This window comes from Bombus pascuorum, chromosome 8 (genome assembly GCF_905332965.1).
Source record: "Bombus pascuorum chromosome 8, iyBomPasc1.1, whole genome shotgun sequence".
Lineage (NCBI taxonomy): Eukaryota > Metazoa > Arthropoda > Insecta > Hymenoptera > Apidae > Bombus > Bombus pascuorum.
In genome coordinates this window covers 14,538,325-14,560,967 of record NC_083495.1, presented here as the reverse complement: position 1 = coordinate 14,560,967, position 22,643 = coordinate 14,538,325, and the positions used below count along the sequence as shown (strand labels likewise).

At 35.4% G+C, this 22,643-nt stretch overlaps 1 protein-coding gene across 7 annotated transcripts in view; it reads right to left on the bottom strand.

The window, feature by feature from the left end:
• Window positions 1-22,643, bottom strand: part of LOC132909870 (rap guanine nucleotide exchange factor 2-like) — a 262,500-nt gene that overhangs the window by 58,076 nt on the left and 181,781 nt on the right. For all 7 annotated transcript variants that reach the window (XM_060965025.1, XM_060965030.1, XM_060965023.1 and 4 more), the window contains one exon: window positions 14,142-14,217. In XM_060965025.1, the coding sequence (XP_060821008.1) occupies window positions 14,142-14,217 (76 nt within the window). The remainder of the gene's footprint in view (window positions 1-14,141; window positions 14,218-22,643) is intronic.

Below are 22,643 nucleotides of genomic sequence, written 5' to 3'. Positions count from 1 at the left end.
AATGCGTGAGATGAATAAAATTTACCTTTAGACACATTTATAATACATATTATCTATTTAACTCTTTTCAGCTATAAATACTTTCTGTACTGGCTTTTCGTCTTCTCATCAACTTTGTATTCAAAAACTAGAAGGTATCCAATATTGGCGTCATATAAATATGAATATCGTGCATACATCTTTAGTTTAAAGATAAACTGTTTCATTTGAAATACTCGTGTTCATAGCCATGAAAGGATCGGAATGTATTCAAAAATATTGAAACAGTCATTAATATTAACCAGATACTCTTTTAACCAACCTTTTTCAATATTTGGTAAAAAATGTTAAAAATGTCTATGTTCTATATCTGCACAAAATTATAGTTCATAAAAGATATAACTTAGAAAAAACGAAGCTGGCACCCCGCTGGGGGCAGCCACCCACATGCTATGTATTTTTATTTTATTTTATTTTTTTCTCACCAATAAGATATAACACTTTACAAACTGTCCATCAGGACAAATTGTAAAAAAAAACCACAAATAAAAAAAAAAAATTATAGTCAATTCGATAAACCAACGAAATCTTCAAAATGTTTCAAAAATTTCATTTGATATCTGAATACCTTAAACGAATATCTTAATGATAACTCTCATTAGTCAAATCGAATTAATATTATTAGGAAAATTACTAGACAAATTACCAGTTAATAGTAATAACGAAGTCTCCTGTATGACATTTCGTAAGCTTGTAAAATAAAACCTATAAGGAGGTCTATTATTAACGTAAGCGAATAATTTCCCCCCAAAATTCCTCCGACTATGAATGATATAATCATGCAAAAATTTTAACGAATGCGTGGCTTGTAATTATCACATTATACGCGTAATTCCTACTAAATGAATAATCTATCTACAATTATCTAATAAATCAATTTTCATAATTTTAAAAATTCAACGAACGTCCTACAAGGAACGAAGAAAACGTTTCAATCGAATACGAGATAGCGAACGAAAGCAGCTGGAAAAATAAGTGAGAGGACAATGATGAAGAGGAACGTAATGGACAGCGCGTGGGGAAAGAAGAAGAAAGAAAAAAAGGTTAAAGGTTGGACGTCCAATTTGTAGCAGGTCACATAGAGACGCCTGGGGCCTTGCATGGTACTACGATATTGCCATTGACTGTTATGGTATGACCTGCCAATATTTTTCTTTTACTTCGAGGCTCGGAAAATTGTTTAACCGATGTCCGAGCAGTCTCACAATGGCTATATTTCAAATACGACAGATTACATAAATCTGACGCGAATACGAAGATCTAGAAACGTTTCAGACGTCACGGATTAATCGCCACAACCTCTTTCCTATTTCCTTATCTTTTAATATTTGGTTCACGTACACGAAGTGTTATCGTTTTTTAAGAAATGCAAATTATCGATAGGTCGTGGGTTTTATGCATTTTTGGGAAATTTAAAAACGCAAGAACGTGCATAATATATAAAAATATTGCTGTAATACACACGAGTGTTGATTAACCACGCTGTTAATTCATAACATCGTAATATTTTGCATGAAAATAAATCGTTTATTAGAAGATCGCGCCATCGGTTCAAATTTTGAATAAACACTTTGAGCGGTGTATATTAAACGTAAGATAAAAACTCTCCTTTTGCTATTTAAATACAAAAGCTCGGTAATCAGTTCGCTGAAATTACAATTCATTCTCTGAAGTTGCTTGGTAGTTTTCAGTTACATAAGCCCCGGGACTCTTCAATTGTGCAATTTATTCTCGTGTCCGTTAAATTTTACATATTTCTGCATTTTTTAATTCACCGTCAGTAATTACCGCTAACGAAGATGAAACTAAAAGAATAGCTTGGAGAATTTCACAATTCAAACTCTAATTCCAATACTGAAATGTCTCTTGAAGAGTAATAAGTTTTAAAGTATAAAAATGTAATGTAATATGATTCTCCATGGGGAAAAAGATACCGCTTTTAATAGTTACAGAAGGATCACGACTTTTGATATTAAATCTTTGTAGGAACTCGTTAAGTCGGTACAAGAACTCTGTTGCGAGTATAAGGAAGTTTGATATAATTCTTCGAGGTGCGGAATAATTACACGGCAACTTTGTAAGACCAAGCCGTTCCAGTTTTAGTTCTATTTAATGGTTTGACGCGTAATGACTTATCGCAGATCGTATTTCCAAGTAAAGGTGTTCATTTTTTTAAATTTCGAGATCAACCAGGAAAGAAACTAGTATTAATTAAAAGCGGCAGACGGTGAACAAAAATAACAATAAATAAAATTTGATCGAATTTCACTTACTATTTCTATTATTATTTATTCTCTCTATATGTAAATTAACATACTTATGAACAACAAAATATTTACTATGAAAAAGATTATAAACAAAATTTATAAACAAAGTTCTACCTATTTAATCGCGTAATTTAATGTCTGCAGCGATAAAAGGTTGAGTCTAATTGTCGCAGAAAAGGGTCGAACCTATCGACACAGATGCGTGGAAACAAGGGAACAAAAGTTGGAGAATTAACGAGATCAGCGCAAAACAAACGGGGCATCTCGCGCCGTGACTAATTGCCATTCGAAAATGAATTATCGGACAATTCGCCAAGCTGTTCGAAGTTATACACGTGACGTTGATATTTGCTTGTTATCGATTAGCTCCTTCTACCAGTATCGAATACTGATTTCTCTGTACGTATGGTGGTTCACGAAAGTATTTCAACAATTTCCATGGGAAATTTTATATTATATATATTTTGCGTGTTTTACAAGATACTGCTATTATGTATATATCGGCACAACTTGAAATCTACCTGAGAATGTTCAAATATCTTGCAATTTTCATATTCGTAAAAGATTGTCTGCGAGGATTCGAATATTTTCGTGGGCCTGTATACGTATACGGTAATCGTCATCGTGAATTACACGACTCGTCAGACTAGTCGACTCTAATATGGAGACTGAATTGGATTTCCGCGTAATCCGTCACCGTGGAAGCTAAATCTAAGAGACATCGAGCGGACGAATCACTTCGCACAGAGCCGTAAATCCACTGTAATATTCGTCATCCCCTTATATCAGCCCCTATTCCGCACAGAGCTTAAAGATCTGCGCCAATTAACGCATTACAAATTTATTGCCAGACATTATAGTGCGATTCTTTTCATCGATGCGACTTTTTGTCGATTAATTTGGATTCCTTAACGAATCACGAAATTTATCGTTTTCTATGCTACCTTTAAGGCGAGGTTTGAACGTATTGCGAGGTACATAGTATCTCGAGTTGATTAAAATTAATCGATCTGTCGTAAAAGCTACATTACACTTCTCGTAATCTACAACCAAATCATTCTTTTAGTTTTAATAATTTTTGGAATATTGCATGTAATGTAATATATGTTTCTGACTCCCATCCATGAGAATTGTTTTCATCCTTCCAACGTGGATTTCGATGCGTAAAGACAAAAAGTATGTATCGATGAATTTTTTCTTCAAAAATATATTATACGTTAATTGTACCAAAATCAGCGATTTATTATACCAGGGGATTTGTATTGATATTATTTTACAGGAGGATGGTGTCTTATTTGGTACGAATTTCACCAGCAATGTACTAGAATTACATACATACAATATAAATGTAAATGCAATATGTTTTTATTGGTTTTTTGGCTTTATGCGAGTGATTGAATCGATATCAGCTTCTAACAACTTTTCCATTTGGAACGGAGAAGTTCCGAGTGTTGATGATTTTTCAAAAACTCTACATGTTCTGATGCCGTTTTGTTACGACATCAAAATGTTTGCAAATATCCATATTTTTGAGATATATCCGTACATTGATTACACATCAGAAAATGTTTGCAACTTTTTATACTAAACTTGTTTTACATGGCGGAATATTCAACGTATCGAAGCTAATGAATCACTATGCCAATGTCGAAGTAAATACGACGCTGTGTATATATATTTTTTATTCACTGGGTGTGTGACGTTAGCGTTTTATGTATACATCGCGCGTGTTAAAAGGTTTTTGCAAATTTGATGGAGCAGTAACACAACAAAGGAGATTAAAAATTATTATAAAGTCTTTTACGTTGACAGAGATAATCCGATTTATATATAAATTTGAGATCTCGTCTCTTAATTCCACATAATCGGCATAATTTTGTCTTTATTAATCAAATATGAATTATATCGATGATATTTAAGGAAAGATAAGTTTCCAATCACGTAACACTTCCATTAGTGCCTTAATCTATGTATCGACATAATTTGTTCCTTGAGGTTGCAAAGAAGAAACATTATACGAGACAAAATCTGATTGCCAGGTAACGTTAACGTTGCAAAGATTGCTTGTAAAAAGGTCTAGAGAAAACGATCACAGTTCCTATCAGTACATGTTTCCAATACAATTTGTCTACCTACGTTTACTATATACCATTAGGAAATACATTTTACAATGATCTTTTAACAATATTCAATGAAATCTTAGATATACAGTGTCATGGAATAATTGTCAACAATTTTGGGAGATTTTTTGAAACATTATTACAAGCAAAAATTGTCATATGTATATAATATTTTCAATATTATTACAGTTATAACGTTATTATTATTGCCACAGTAGAATTATAAGTTTAGTACAAGATGGTTTCCCAGAAATTTTACAAAATTTTCTTGGAAGATGTTTCGTGCAACGAACATTATATACCAGTTCCTGCATTCATTTCGTTATCTTTTTTCTTTTTTTTTACAAAAAAAGTAAGCACATGTACCACTTTCTCACTAAACACTTCATACACTTGATAACAACCTGTGTATTTAAATAACAAGTTAAGGCATAACAAACACCATAAATTAAGAACATTTATGTTTGCTAATGTGCAAAAAGAAAAGTAAGAATATTCCACAAAACCACTATAATTCTAAGTATGATAACGCAATTAATTTCAACCAAGGAATAATCACATCTACGATATGCTGCATAATGAAACGTTGTCAACCGGGGAGCCGAGATAATGCTGGAAAAAAACAGTTGAAACAGACGAGAACAGGAAGTTGTTATAGCATACACGGAGATGGGTGTCCACGGTACAGTGACAACGCGTTGCATAATCCAAATTGCATTTTGCACTGGCGCGTACCTTCGCGTCCTTCATTTTTAATCCGCAACTGGTCATCATTGGTAACCACAACAATGTGGTTTAGGTTACTCGATACCAGTCGAATAGATTAACAAATTTTATAAAATCATAGAGATGTATTTTTGGAAATTTCATTAATTTACTTATTTAATTAAAAATGTTATACTTTAATCGTCGGTGATCCTGGTATTAATTTTATTTTGTATTCTAATTTCAAACGATTAAAGCCATTAATTAATTGAAGTGTGAGCGACATTTTGTATTAACTGCTTTATATTTCATAATTTACCTTGAAATGATATTTAGAATTTCAATCTATTTTCATATCTTTCATATTTAAACAGTGACGTATTTATGTTAATATTTATATACAGTTATAACGCAAAAGGAACATGGTTTAGGTGTATGACCAAATTAGAAAGAATGAAATGGAATTAACGGTCTTTGTTAGGTAAAATAAAAATACAAGATAAAATTAAATATTCTAATGGGAAAAGAGTATAGTTATTATCTAAGAATTCTATAGCATTCAATGAATAATCATTGTTTTCAATTCAGTGAATAACCCAATTTAAGCTGTGTCGTGAAGACCTATAATTGTAATAAATTATTCCGAATTTTGAATAGCCGTTCGTTCATGGCTAGGGCAGGCCCATTCCCATTTTTGGGAAATTTCGAATTACCTGTCCTCCCGTCCCGCCCCGCGAACTGTAATGACTGAAAGGCCAGGAAAAAACTCCGGCCGGAAAGGCACGATGGACGAATGAGACCCAACAGCTGGTGAAGAGAATCAGCAACATGGGAGGTCAGTTCGTCAACAGACATCGTACCGTGCGGGTGAAATACTTAAGTCATCAGCAGAACATCGTACCGTGCGGGTGAAATACTTCATTCCCCACAAGATCTTACCACCTTCATGTTCATAACATCAAACTTTACTTTTATACAACAAGTGCAAATAAACTGCTAAATTACACCAACGCTCGATCTATTAAATCTCCTCCACCTTGAGCGCTAAGTCATTCGAGATACGTGATATCGACCGATCGGTTTGACCTGACCGGTTGCTCTTTAGTAGATAATTCGCAATATAAATATAACTGTAAATTCATATTTTTATGAACGCAAATAAAAAGAATAAACCGTAAAGAGGTCAATAAATATTATAGTGGATAATCTGCTTTGAATATTTATATATTTGTCGGAGATGAAAGGACACCGGAGCCTTTCTTTCGGAATATTTGGGAAAGTCCCCAATACTTTAATCCAGATTTTTTATTATAGCCGTACTTAAACAATAACATTGAGCAATAGCTGTTTATGAATCAAGTCAATTATGATTATTCGAGATTTATGACAGTGCGCTTGGGCTCGAAGTAACATAACGGGTCACTGAACGTAGCCACAGTCACGGGAGGGACGTGTACCTAACAGAGGTATAAAGTGTTAAGATTATTTGATGTATGTGGAATTAAAGAAACGCGTGGATAAATTGTAAGGTATTCTAAGTATATATATATATTTTTTTTTTATTTTGGTTTTACAATTTGTCCTGAAGGACATTTGGTAAAGTGTTATATCTCATGTGTAAATAAAAAAATAAAATAAAATAAATATAGCATGTGGGTGGCTACCCCCAGTGGGGTGCCAGCTTCGTGTTTTCTAAGTTATATCTTTTATGAAGTATACAGGGTGCGCCGTTAGAATCCGGACAAAAGAAGTTTTGTGCAGAAAGTTGTTTATTTAAGTCAATACACAAAAACACATGAAAATGTTGTTATATCTCATTTAAAGGGTCCTTGCTGAGAACTTTTATTCTATGTAACCACCCTCTGCCTCTATGACCTGCTCTATTCTTGCTCTAAAGCGCGAGCACGCTGACTTCAACTGGTCGCGTTTAATTGTCGCGAATTCTGACTCGATAGCAGCTCGTAGGGAGTTGACGTTGGGGTGCCTGCATTTATTAGTTTGTCTCTCGATAACGCCCCACACGTAATAGTCCAATGGGTTTAGGTCGGGACTGTTAGGAGGCCAGAAATCTTTCGACCAAAACATGTCCACATTGTCAGAGAGCCAATTTTGAACAAGATGACTTGTGTGAGCAGGTGCGCCATCTTGTTGAAATAAATACGGCCTTCCAGAAGCCGTAATTTCCATCCACGGCTTTATTACTGTCTTCAGGACCTCCAAATAAACCTCCTTTGTGATTCTTTCGCCTTTTTGGAAGAAGTGCGGAGGCATGACGTCGCCCTCACTTGAGACAACGCTCAAAACGTGAACACTTGCTGGAAATTTGGTTTTGCCCACAACAGGAACATCTTCGAGATTGTGGGCCAGCCAACGGTCGTTCCTCCGATTCACTTTGGCATCCACCCGGCGCGAAGACTTTCTATAATCGCCGCTCTTCTATCGTATTCCGGGTTTTGCTTAACGAGTTCTGTCATTTTGAGGTTATAGAAGACTTATTGACATATTTAACTAACTTCAGAGTCAATCAGCACAAACATCTGAATTCTAATATGGTGGGAACTACAAATTGAATTCTGTCCGAATTCTAACGGCGCACCCTGTATATATGTTGTGAATATTAAAGTACAAAGTGTGGAATACAATGTAAGCTGGTCCAGAGACTAAAAGAACCCTGAAGCCAACGTCGCACATGTACCGCTTATAGTCTGTCCTCGACGCATTCTTTTGTCTATGCCCTGTCGATGGCTTCAGTGCTTGAGAAAACTGAAGACCAGATGTAGAGTTTTCTTAGAAGTGGCAACCACTTCAACATAAAGTAATTAAATAACTCTCCTTAAAAACAGGGATTGACCAGAGGAATACGGAGAGGAGTATATAAGGGCAGTTCCACTTGGGCTGAGGTGCAATCCGATAAGTTCGACTAGCCCAGTGAACACGTACGTCGAGTTCCTAATCGCAATCGTCATCCCGTTGACCGTGTATTCGTTATCGAACCTAAATTCATCGTCATAGACATCTCGATCACTCGATCATCGATATCACTTGTTAACTTCTGTAATACATTCCCATAAACAACTTGCAGCAACTCTCAGTAAGTCGCAGCAAGACTAATCACACCCTCCGTTTTCCAAAGATGATCCGACATATATTTATGTACATCTTTAAATTTCCTACAGGTTCTCTCAAACATTCATAATGTAACATAACGATGACTGTGGAACGTTAAAAATTCCCTGTTCAACAGCAAAAAGGAAAGAAACGTATGGATCAGAGAAATCGTTCGAATATTTCCATCGCTCGAATTCGAGACGTCTAATCGTCGCTAGTTCGTCACTCGATAACGAGTTCCCGTGAGTTTTCGACTGAATCGCGATGACTCATAGCCAAAGTATCAGCACTATCAACGATATCGTGGATTTAAAGTCTTCAGGACACGTTAAACGAGAGAACCTGAAATCGTCTATTAATAAAAATGGAGTATGGTTTATTAATTAGATGCATTTATGAAGAATTAGGAGAAGAGTCAAATGCTTGATAGAAGAGTTGAGAAGTGTCTGTTGGATATAATGGATTTATTATCGCTTTAACATTGTTTCAGAGAAAGCTAAGATGAATGTTAGATAAGGAGGGATTAAAAGCACGATAAGCAGGAGCTGAGGAATATATGCGGATTATTCGAAAATTTTAATACGTTATCGGAGAAGCGAGTTTCATTTATGAGCACGTATATTGAGAATATTATGGCTCGTATCGTCCTTTCCCGCTCGAAAGCTTGCATAATGAATAATACTATATGGAATTTGTGAGATACAGTAAATGAAATATCGACATTTATTTACTTTATTTATTTCAAATAACAATAGAAATAGAAAATTTCTCTAAAATTTGTTAATAAATATATGATATAATTCTTTAAGAAATATAATCTATAGGGAAAAGAAAACAAATTCTAGTTTGTATATAAAATGTTTTGTAAAAATAATGGCATAAAATATTGCATAACCAATGATCTATCGACATTTATTTACTTTATTTGTTTCAAATAACAATAGAAAAAGTGAGTTTCATTTATGAGCACGTATATTGAGAATATTATGGCTCGTATAGTCCTTTCCCGCTCGAAATCTTGCATAATGAATAATACTATATGGAATTTGTGAGATACAGTAAATGGAACGTTTTGTAAAAATAATGACATAAAATATTACATAACCAATGATCTATCAACATTTATTTACTTTATTTGTTTCAAATAACAATAGAAATAGAAAATTTCTCTAAAATTTATTAATAAATATATGATATAATTCTTTAAGAAATATAATCTATAGAGAAAAAAAAAACAAATTCTAGTTTGTATAAAGAAAAAATTAGTAAACTCTCTTTAGATCATAGAATCTGTCTAGAAAAATAAAAATTTTTAAATCGATTATTAAATTATTATTTGAACGCGATCCATGGATTTCGAAATCTGCATGATCCGAATCGTCGGTAAAACAGACGTTCGTATCGTAGATGGCAGCACGAACCACTCGATTTCACTCGCTGCGCTGCTTAAAATATCTAATTAGATAGGAGAAAGGAAATTTCTAAACGGAGTTATCGATCTATCGCAGACAAGTTTAGGCGAATTTTAAATGTCAAAATGAATTGAAAAATACCTCTGTAATTTTGGAACATTGTCGAACCAGATTGATGAAAACAAATCTTGGCAGATCATCGGATAGATCGTTCTTCGTTCACTTTATTAATAAATCTATAATTAAGCGAACAATTGTATTTAAGATTTCTCAGTGAACGACTTTTACGTAGCTATTTCGAGAAATTTGATCTTTTCAGTGCTACGTTTGTTCACAGATCAGATTAAAAAAGCTGGTACAATTTTTGCTTCGAAATGAACCATACGAATTTAAATAATTAATTAAAATAATAAACTCTGAGAGTTATTTAAACATATTGTTTTATTTTTCTGCATCATTATTGTATAACAATTCCATATATTATATTGGATGAAGCAACAGAGGCATTATTCCAACTTTATAATTCACGATTCCCATTAGGTGACACACTTCCTTTCAATCTTCATTCAATTCCATTACGAGTTTCCAAAAACCTTCCTGTTCTGAAACTCAATTTCCAAATATCACGATTTCGCGTATTGTATTATATTGAATTTGTTAACAGAAGTATAATATAAAATAAGAGAAAAAATGTAAAGCCGGAAGTTGGTCCTATGTCGATAGTGGAGGACCATGCGTAATAAATAATAACAAATAAATAACACTAACAGAGGTATTATCTCAATCTTGTAATCTGCATACGTATACTTTCCACTGGATGCCATACTCCTATTTAATTTACATCCAGTTTCACTGCGAGTTTTCAAAAACATCATCGTTTGAAACTTTCATCAAACTCCACGGTTTCCGCTAAAAATGTCAGCCTTTTATCGAACTCTACCTTCGTTGCAAATACAGATTTTCAAAAATCCTTAAACTTTTATTAAACACCACCAGCGAATGTTACAATACTCGCTAAAAATCCTACGATTTTATAAACCCGCGACGAACCGAATCACATTCGTAAACCCTTCGACTGTCGATATTTCATATTTCTCAAACAATTTCCCTCTGAAAAGTACCCTTCTCCTGCAAACATTGAACCAATCGCGCAACCCTCCGCTAAATAGAGCGGATCGTCCCACGTATTTTTTTAATCTATACCAACCGAACTAAAATCTACGCTCTTTTATTGTTTTTTAATCTAAACTAATTAAACTAAAACCTCCGCTCTTTCATCAACCCACGTTGAACAGAATCAAAAATTCCTCGAACGATCTCCCTTCGAAAAGGGAAATCCTTCCTTTCTAAACACCGAGCCGATCATGCAACCATCCTGCCAAACAAAATGAACGCTAGATCGTTCCGCGTTTTTTAATCTAAACTAACTGTATTCAAATCTCAGCTTTTTTATCGAGTCACGATAAATCCACTGAAAACTTTCGAAAATCCCTCGATTCGCGATATCCTATATTTTTCAAACAATATCCCGTTCGAAAAGCACCTCCCTTCTTTCCCAAACGTGGAATCGTGCGATTAAGAACATGGAACCCGGACAGAAATTTTTTTTTCCACCTACCAAATATCATAAAAGACATAACTTAGAAAAAACGAAGCTGGCACCCCGCTGGGGGTAGCCACCCACATGCTATATTTATTTTTATTTTATTTTTTTTCACCAATAAGATATAACACTTTACCAAATGTCCTTCAGGACAAATTGTAAAATCCAAAATAAAATAAAAAAATAACCTACCAAATATCATAACGAATATACTACACCTTAAATATTTCAGACATATTCGCGTATTACGCGCATTCTGTGCATCGTTGAACCATCAAGTTTCTCACGAACGCATAAAAATCTTCGATCTAACAATCGGAAATTTCAAAAGACCCTTTGACTCTCGATATCCCATATTTCTCCAACAATTTCCCTTCGAAAAGTACCCTTCTTTCCCAAACATCGAGCTTATCATGCAACCCTCCCCTAAATAAAATGATCGCCGAATCGTTCAGCGTTTTTTAATCCTGCAAATAATCGTGCGCGTAATCGCGATCATCGGAGCGGATGGAGAGAGGAGCGCAGCGACGCGGACCTCGAAAACTCGACGCTGGCATAACACACGCCAGGAGAGGAACTATTGATTAACTGTCTGGCACGTTGCGTCTCGAGTCTGGACAGCATTGTCTTTCATTATGCGATATCGCCGCCGCATCCGGAATGGTTCGCGAGCATATCGTAGCAAAGCAGCTAGCCGAAGCGTCCATCGCAGCGTAGGGACGCTCTTCCTCGCGCTTACGTGCACACGTTTCACGAATGTGGGACAAACCGGTCGGAAAAAGAGAAATTCGCGTCGTTCGTCTGCGTCAATTCCTTGCTTTTCTCCCTTGTCCTCTATAATAGACCGTTATTTCCCCTGGTTTTCAGCCGACAGGCAACAAGAATTGAAAAAAAAAAAAAAAAGAAAGAAACATCGCGAGACCTGGAAACACATGCTACGTGTCATGGAAACGACAGAATGAATTAGTTTATCGATTTTGGTTCCGGAGAATGAAAATAGATACTGTTTGGAATCGTTGTTCACGGTATCGCAGCTTTGCTTCCAAAGTGATATGATTTGGACAATGTTTTCTCTTCCTCTTTTAGAATTTTTCTACTCGAGGTTTCACTGTTTTTCTTTTCTCTTTTTTTGTTGAATTATTAGTACGGGGAAGTTTTTTAGTTTATGGTTACAAAGATGATAATAGCTTGGTTGAACGATTGAAATGAAACTTGATTCTGATTTGTATATTGCAAACGCATTTCAAAAGTGTCCCAATACAAAATAGTTTATGCTAGGAAAAAGTGAACGGTTAAAAATGGAAAATTATTAAAATATTTGACTGCTAGTTTCTGCAGTCTGTTCTTTTTGTCAAATTATATGTTTCAATATGAATAATTTTTTTTCAAGCTTCCAAATAATTCTTTTCTTTCCTTTTTTTCTTCTTTTTTTTGGAGGAACTTGTTTCAGTTGTGTCATTTTTTAAATACATGCGCGATATAAGTATTATTATTGTTGTTGATAAATGAATCGTTTAAAAGTAGTACGAAACCACTTATTAAATTGAACAGCAAAGAAGAAGGCAAAGATGTGACAAACATTATGTTTTCGGAATTTCTGTAGAGTTTACTATTATCTGTGCCATTTACCGAGATAATAACACGAATAGCATGTATAAAACGCGTAGGTGGAGTTTAAAATTGGACTCTAGACCCCTTTTCAAGGTGGAAAATGTAAATGTTAATTATAAAGATTACAAGTGTACTTTGCCTCCGATTAATTATTGTAATGGGGCGTAATGTTCCCTTAGTAGATTAATTCGTGTAAATGATACTTCAACAACAACTCTTTTAAAACGAACCTTTACGACTTCTTTTTCAAGACTTTTTTAAAGTTGACTTTGCAAAAACACGAGATCTGAAAATTACGAACTCCAACTGCTTTCAACGTGAATTAAATGAAGCGCAGATCGCTGTCCGAATTAACGATCTATCTTCTTGAAATATGAGTTTTGATGTTTCAATTTCTACCATTCACGCACATTCTGTTTCGATATTATATCAGATCTCTCTTATTTAATTAATGATACTGAGATCCAATTTCTGTAAAAAAAATTATACTAGAATTTTTTTATTAATTGGAACCTTCCATAATATAAATTCACACAAGCATATTGAACTTCATGAAAAAATCAGCGATATTTCAAATATTGCTAGAAGTATATGCGTACATTTTCTAGCTACGAAAGCGATTCTACAGGATATTAAGGATACGATTATAAATAAACAAAATTTCTCCATATCTCAAACCTTTAAATTTATACTTACGAGATTAAATTTTAAATATCATTTTTATAGATGTCTCCTTTATTTAGTTAACAATACCGATATATAATTGCTAAAAAAGCTACTCCAACTCCTTTATATATTTTTATGAAAGCCTCCCATAAAACAAAAATCATAGCGCGGACTTCATTCAACGCGAACCGAATCATCGAGATCTAAAGCTTCCGAAAAATAAAATCCATAAAATGTTATAAAATAGTAAAAACACGATTATAAAAAACAAATACGAAAACAAAAGTCCTTCAAAAGTTTAACAGAAGATATGAAACGTAACAAACAATAACGTCAAAGAAAGGGATTAAACTACCCTCTGACTGCACGTAGTGGCTCGGTTGTTCTCTTTAAATTTAATCGTTGAACGTGCAAGAAGTTGCAACGGAAGTTACGGTTTGAACCGTGGCAAACGTGAAACCCTGGCAAACTTCCACGGTGAAACGAAGTTTTCGTGACGCGACGAAAGTTTGCGTGGCGCGAATTTTTCGCCAGTATAGCGCGCAAATTACGACACAATCGTAAAGAAAAGTGCGGATGTTTCACGAAATAAAACTGTGTTTCTACTTACGACGATCATCTCGGAGGGCTCGAGAACGAAACATTCGTTGGGTCTCCTGGCGCTGCCACCCGTCCGCTTGCCAAAGCTGCAACAGAAAACAATAGTAACGCGGTTAAAATCTCTCCTTGATGACAGAGGATCATTCTCGGGTGCTACTTGCCGTTGAAGCTTAAGTTTCATGAAATTTTATCGTGTTGAATATTTCTCCTCGTGATATCGACCGGTGTTGAAAATTAAATAATCTTATTTGTTCCTGTAATTTTAGATATGGTGGCGTAATTTCTACAGCGCTTTTGTTTTACGGCTATCGTACGCTGAATATTAGTATCGATAAGGTAAATATCAAATATTTTCAAACGTACGTGGGTTGTAAAATACGAAATGACTGACTTTCAATGATTCATGCTTCATGGAATTCTAAAAAATAATTCGTTTTTACGAGTATGCAATAGGAAATGAAAATCATACACGAGCAAGAAAAACGTAGCGACGCATCTACGAAGATGACAAAATGTCTCGGAGAAGAAGACGATTAAGGAAATTAATACACGGAAATTGGACACTTCACATGTTACTGCGCTAATATATAATTTAAATAACAATTTGTCACATAATTTCATTGAAACGACGCTCAAGCACAATAAACACCCTCTCTTTCTAACAACAAGACCACCTAAAACACTCGAAATGCTCAAATATTGCCCCCATCCCAAACCACTCCCTGCGATGTTAGTACCCAACATTCTCTGCGTGCGTTCACAAATAAGCGACAATTTTGCTCGCTTAGTGATCCAGGGATATCGACGTCACAACGCGGAACAATTTCGATTTTATCGGACCTTCGTTAAAGGGTTAAAAGCAATGACCATCGAACGCGCGCTATAAATTTCTTTCGCGCAACAATAACACTAGGGTGTGCCGAATACGGGGCGGGGGTGTGATGTTCCATCGACACGGAAGTCATCGTCGGAAATGCAATTTATCATCGAAACTCTCGTACACGATACAATATCCTCTAGCAAGGGGAGCAGACTCGCGTAAATACGTCTATTGTTACGGTGTTCTGGCTTTTAAATGTTTACGATCTGCCATAGAACGAGCCATCGACAGATGTTTCTTTCCCTTCCCTGTGCTACTCTTCGAATTAGCCGCGAATTCACAGTTACAGTGGCTATAAAAAGTATTGGGGCATATTCCTCTTTTCCAGCGAAAGTGTTCTATTAATATCAGGTTCGCTTCGTTTCCGAAGTATAGTCAGAAAAACGTATTTGAGTCGGGCTAAGCAATTTGCCTTATAATTCGTCAAATTTCCATACGTGAGATTTTTAAACGATCCAAGTGATATACAGTGAAATATTTCTCTACGGTTTCTTCAACTCGGCCTAATATCTTCAATTGTAATTATTTTATTAAACCATTCTCGATTATACTTATCGCGCGTATATTAATTCGATTTTCTTATTGAATTATTCCCTCGTTTTTCATACCTTTCGTTACTGAAGTACACGATATTTTCTTATCCTTCCGTTATTACGTTAAACATTAATGGTGTCTTATAAAGCACGATAAATTTGATCATTCCATGCAAGTTGAAGCTCGAGTGACTCGAACAACCCTACTATTAAAGTAATAACAAAGTATAATACTATTAAACTGTCGGAAATTTAATATACTTGGACCTAATCAATTGGTATGTAAATGCTAATAATAAATTCAATGATGTGGCAATATTTTTGATAGCCACTGTACCTTTGCTGCAGACGATTCTACAAAAATCTCCCGTAGCTACGCGAGAATCGAGGGTCGAACAATACAGATGCTCGTGAACTCGGCTTCTGGCATAATTTTCCCTTTGTACTTGGAACGTGTATTATCCTATACAGAGAGATATATATTTCCGTATGTACGTATACGTGCGTATATATGTGCGCGTGTATAAGTATATGTACGATATAGAGATTGCTCGAAATACAAGGTGTTCTCGAAATATTGGCAGCAATTTTCCGGTGCTATTTCGGTAATCCCATTCACACGTGGGTATATTGTGTAAATACAGATTTGTAGACCTTTATCGAGCTACCTTTTCGAATGAGAGCTGCCTGACTTAATTTAGTTTAACGTAGCTTGGTTTAGCGCGAATCGCTTTGATAGGGAAGTAAGATATAAATATAGTAAAGTATCTGGCATGAGAATTAACAGAGCAACGTGGATGGATAAAGGAATTTTCGGTAGAAGCATAATATTATATTCTCTTGTAACGATCATTTTAATTTCTAGATGAAACGTTTTACTAATAAGAAGTCGTTGTTGTTTCTATTTTAGGAATGACACAGGCACTTCTGTGTGTTAACATAGCAAACATATTGGAAAGTGTTTTTAGAAAATAAAATATTTAATTTCTATCAAAAAATATAATCTTTTTTTATAAATTACTCCGCGATACCTAGAAGAAGGATAGTTACCACAAAATAAACCCTAATTCACGATAACGTATTTCTCTACTATGTTACTACTTGCTAATAGCCATTAACCAGCAAAATTTCATCGGAATCGATATATATAGTTCCCTCGCGAGGGTTAAAACCTAAATTCAGGATTGAAATTATCATGCAAGAGAATTAGTCGCCAGCCCGAGTCTAGCTGTATCGTCTCTACCTATGCTAATCCATTTACCTTAATAAATTATGATTTCTGCGAGGTACACAGCTACCGTAGGATCTAGCCTCCAATTAAGGTAATTAATGTACGACGAACATGCAACGAGTCGTTGGAAAAGCTCGTGCTTAGGAAGAAATCTCTTCGCGTTGCTTCACGTTTAATCCCGATGAAAATAGGACAGAACGACCGCGTGCCTTTTTCTAACCACGATATTGGAATCGGACAATTCTTCTTTCAGAGGCTCGAAGAAGAAAAAGCATCGGCGTCTTCATCTTTAACGACATTGTTCTGAAACTTGTCTCGTATAATGTATCCTTTGAGTTCGAGTAATTCTTCTGTCGACTAAAAAGGTGATTCTTTTCTCTAAATATAGGCATACTGTTTTCGTGGTAGTAATTTTAATAAATGTTTCGACGTATTAATAAAGGATTCTAAAGGAAACCAGTTTGAGATAGCGAATCGTTTGGACCATTTTATTAGTTTTATGTTAGAAATTCTGCTAATCGTCTACTCGATCTGTTGTACTTTTCAATTGCCTCTAGACAGAAGACATAGAGCGTACTCGGAAATGGAATTAGAAATATGAAAAATGGCCGATGAAACGAAGGAGAGAAATTGTTGAAATATTCTAATCTAAAGTTACTTTGATTTTAATTAGATAATACTTATCGCGAGTCAGATAAATGCAAATAGGTACGATATATGGGAGTTAATCTTCTAGATAAATCGTATTTAGAATCTTATTTAACTATTACGTAACTGATCCTTCTAATATAATCTAGCTGTATGAAACCTCTACCCTAATTACATACATCGATAACCGCCGTGGGTCCGAATTAATTAGAATCCTGATTAATTTTCAACGGTATAAATTCGATATTCTGTCAATGTTGTTAAAAATATAGAAATTTACACTAAATACCATAATGCAGTAGAACACGAGCAAATAATACATTAATATTTATCAGAACGGATACAAAGGAGATACCAAAGCTGGAAGGTATTATAGTACGATACGGTTATTTCGTTATAACGTTGTAATAATATTTGGTATTGCTATTATCTGAATTAGGAGATGCAAATTTGCTGTTTCGTAGAAACGTAGGAATTCAAAGGTATCAAATACAGGGCGACGTTTACTCGCATAATAATGCAACGTACGAATTATTATACATTCGTTTACAGTTAGTTTCGACAATATTACGATCTCAAACTTGATACGAGTTTGTAAGATCGAAAAACATATCGCGGTATCTTGAAGACAACGTAAAACTTGTAAGAAGCCACTGGATATTTCTTTGTTTTCGTATTAAGGAGTTTTAATATATCTCTGTTCAAGAATTTCGTAGAATAAACGCCAGATCGCAAGAATTAATTGATAATACCACAAGTCAAAACTACCAAACTAAACTTCGCCACGAAACCAATCTATCTTTATTGGAGTCAAACTAAAATTCACGCAACGAGCGTGTCTCGATGTTACGAACCAAGAGATTAAAACAACCAACAGAAACGCCCCTTATCCAGAAAGTTATCGTAGTTGACACAGATTACTCTCTAACTTCGTCCAACTAACGCTTCCTAAACAGAAATCCATTACCGATGGCGTTACACTCTACTTTTACCGAATTTGAGTTTCCAGTTTCAACGTGGCTGAACGTTACAAACCAAGGAATTAAACCAGCAGTACAAGAACACCCCTTAATCGAATTAAACACAAATTACACTTGCATCTCATCGAACTGACGCTTCCTAAATACACTCTCCCATTGCCGATATGTTTTACTCAATTTAACAATCCGTTTTCTACCTGCACCCCATTGCTTGCTCGATACTGCATCCGCCTCTCGTTTCTCCAACACCTTAACCGATCCTGCTCTTTCAACGCCTCGACAGGGCTCAGAGCACATGTAAACTCATGCGAGAAATCGACGTCGACGTGCAAGTACACACCTCTACGCTGAACATAAATCTGACGGTGCGGTAATACGAATGAAGGGAATATCGACAGACGTGTATCAAACGCGATTCAACCAGGATCGACTGGAGAATTTGACGGCTGAAGGAAGATTCTCCAAGGTTCTTGACCTCTCTCGTTTCATCCATCTACCTTTAACGCATCGTGCGTAACGTATATACGTCGCGTATCTATACAGGATGCTCTATAACGTGCGAGTAATATCTGAGAAATTGATTTCGATACTCCGAAAGAACGAGAAACGTACCTAGAAACGTATATTCTTTTTGATCTTGTTTGCGAGATTTAATGATTTCGCGTTGTCCTAATCGCACGGTCCTATCGCTTGCCTTGCATCATCTGGTTTAAATTCATTGAATTTTTATTTCCAAGGATACTTGAAATTCGCTGTATACGGACGTTCAATACAAGATTTCAATTTTAAAGAATCTCAGGGAATAGTGGTAGACTACGTGATAATCACATCAACGATAAGACGTGCATGCGTCGAAATACAGAACAGTCATCTCGAGCAATTCCTTTGAAGATAATCAGATACGAAATAACAGAAAATACAAAGTAAGGATGAAACTAATAGTAGAACATGAAGCGTATTTACTGTCGAGAGTCGATCGATAAGTAATTCAGGATTGATTCGATACAGATCTGCGAGTTGAAAGAAACCAAGTCATCAACCGAGTCGATCTTAAATTGCTCATCAGACGGTTCTCTCGAATCGGCGAGTAAAACTCTCTTAATGAACATGTAAATATTCTATTTTTATATATTCATGTACAACACCAGCCACGCTTTGTCAATCTATGATACACGTATTACGGAACACCCTGTATATTTAGGTGTGACCACGTACGCAAGTATAAGATTGGATAACACGTGCGTCACGTGTGCGTGCAGCGCGGAAAATTGAATTCGACGTGGATCACGCGGACCGGCTTCTCCATCTCGCAACCCCGTCGCGAGTTAACCCTATAACGTCACCCCGTTGCTGATACGCATCCTAGCGATTATGGTCGTTTCGTTTATGGACGGGCCTTGTCCCTTCCTTCGACGTTACGTCCTCGTTGGGTTTCTTCTGCAGTTTCTTCGGCTCGTTTTATGTCCCTTTTTTTTATGTTTTCAGCGTTTGCATTCGCTTTGTCTTAGGGTTTGTAAAAAACAAGGGTTTTGTTGGATGGGAAATGATTCACGATACTCTTGGGTCTCGTGAACGAGATTATGGTTTTGTGAGATTAATTCTGCTTCGTTCTGGTGGAATAGACTTTCAGTTTTATTTCTTGTGTCGAGAGAGAAAGGTTTTATGATTTTCTCGTGCAGTATGTTAAATAGGAAGATGTCGTTGGAGCGTGTTCAGGCTCGTTAAGGACGAATTTATTAAAATTGAAAACGGATAGTTTATTCTTTTATTTTCAAGTTACATCGAAAGTTAAATGAAACAGATAGTATGGTTTTAAAAAAAAATATTTTGCCCGATAAAAATAGGACGTACGTTTGTAGATCCGCTTAAATCGTTTTAATAAGGTAGAGAGAACCATCGTGAATTTGCTCTCTAATAAAACGATGAAATAAAATCTACGTTACTTTTCAACGGGAAGCTACGCCGGATTTTATTATCGGTACGATCTTACAACGAAATTAAATTCAATGATATTTTACGATCGTCGAATGAAATCCTGTAAAATCTCTCAATGAAAATTGTGTACGTGTGATGTGAGATCTACCACTCATACTGGTACAATAATGTAGCCATTAAATCTTAGTCCATTTTACTTGCTCCGATTTTAATGAGTTTTCTCTCGTAAGATAGAGAACTGATTGAAATTTTCACTATTAAATTTTTTATAACACGCGCATAGTTAAGTTAATATTTTAAATTAATATCTCGCAAAATTGGTATTTTAGTAATAGATAACAGATAATAGACATATATAATAGTTAGCAGTTAGGTGGATATCCAAGGATAAAATGAGAGTGTGTGTGTGTTGGTGGATGAATGTGTGTGTAGATGACTAAGTGAGAATGCAAGACAATAAAGGAAATAATTGTAAACCGAATTCCTTGTATAGCCAGAGGGCTGAAAATAAAATATACTTACTACTGCTACTAGTATTTTAATAATTTTGCTGCCATAAGAAAGAAGATGAAAATATTTAAGAAGAAGAACTAAAATATTTTATTACGAACTTTTTTCATTATTCTGTCTCTATTTCCCCTAATAATGTTCGAAGAATGTCCGCAATTTCGCTCAGAAAGTGTCTCTGCATTCGTGAAACACTACTGAGCCATTTGAACCTCCGACACTCGCATGCCAGAACGGATTTCCTTGGTCACTTGGTGACATTACATACTCCATTTAACCCGACTGGCTCTCGAACTTAGTCGACTTAATGAAATATTTCAGTCGACTCTGTTACCTCTATCAGTTTCCTGTGCGACTCATTTTACGCTACCAAGTAAGTATAATCGCTGTTAGTAGGCAACGAAATAACCGAAATGACAAAAGTTTCTTCCTGGGTTTTATGTGTCAAAAGGTCTTCCCACGACCTCGTGAGACAGTTGGTCCCGTTGGATCTCATACAGTAGGATAATATCGACATTTAGGAAAATTACCTTTCAACAGAGTTTAGAACTCCTTAGTAGAATATGATAGAATTTTGTAATTCCATAAAAGAACTCTTTATAGAATTCTTACAATATATAACTATAAAACAGAGGACAGAAAAATTCATTGTTTCCAAAGAATTTAAATTTGTATCGCAATAACGCTTTATGCACTTGACTACTACTTGCATTTAAGAAAAATTAGTTTCTAATGAATTTTAAGAATTGCTAATCATTTCTGTAACAATTTAGAGATTTAGTAGGAGACTCTTTACAAGATTATATTTGTAATTGGATTTTATGCATCCGAGTAAAGGATATTTAGATCTAAGAAATTCTCTGATACATTTTAAGAATCATTAATTATACTTTAATTATATATATATATATATATATAATATAGAAATTGCAAATTTCAAATATAATTTTACAGAAATAAAAGAAACGAGAGATCACGATTTTAAATTTAAATTTGATTTTCTTTTTCTTGGTTTCCCTAATTAATTAAACATAAAGTCTAAATTGCGCATACGCGAATAACGATTCTATTTAATCAAACACGTTGAAATCTCTCATAAACGCTTTCAAACGTCTATCGTTTCTCTACTTCTCTTCAAAGTCGTGCAACACTTCTGATATTTGAAGAATCGCTCATCCCCGCGTCATATCTTTCTCCAACAATAAATTTGATATTTATCAAACACCTTTTCACCTGTCTCTACCTTTCCCTTTTTGCGGTCCACCTTACAGACCTGTAACTTCATAGCACACATGGTGTTCTCCGTTTTCTTGTTCTTGCTCCTTGCTCGTTTATTTCGATTTCCGACCGACTGTCAAGATCAGCCTCGCAATTGTCGGCTTATTCCGTCCCAGGCGATTTCGATAGTCGAAACCCGAGTTATGTCGTTAAATTTCAATCAAGGTATCGCTGGTTGGCAACGCGTACGACACCATGTAATTTCACGTGTCGTATATTTCGTAGCGACGAACGGGAATGAAGAAAAATAAAAATAAAACAGACCGAGTGAGGGGAAAAGAGAAACAGCGAGAAGGAAAGGATCGGATAGAGGATATACGCAGGCTGGCTGTCGCGGTTTTATGGAGATTAATTGAAATATATTCAGATTGTAACGTACGTCCGTCCGAACGACCGCGTTACGCTGATTTATACCGCGGATAAATTTTTGTTACGATGTTGCTTCAATAAAAGATGCACCGTCAGCGTGGACCAATTCCCCGTTAACGCGTAAAGAAAACGCCGATTTACGCCCAGACGT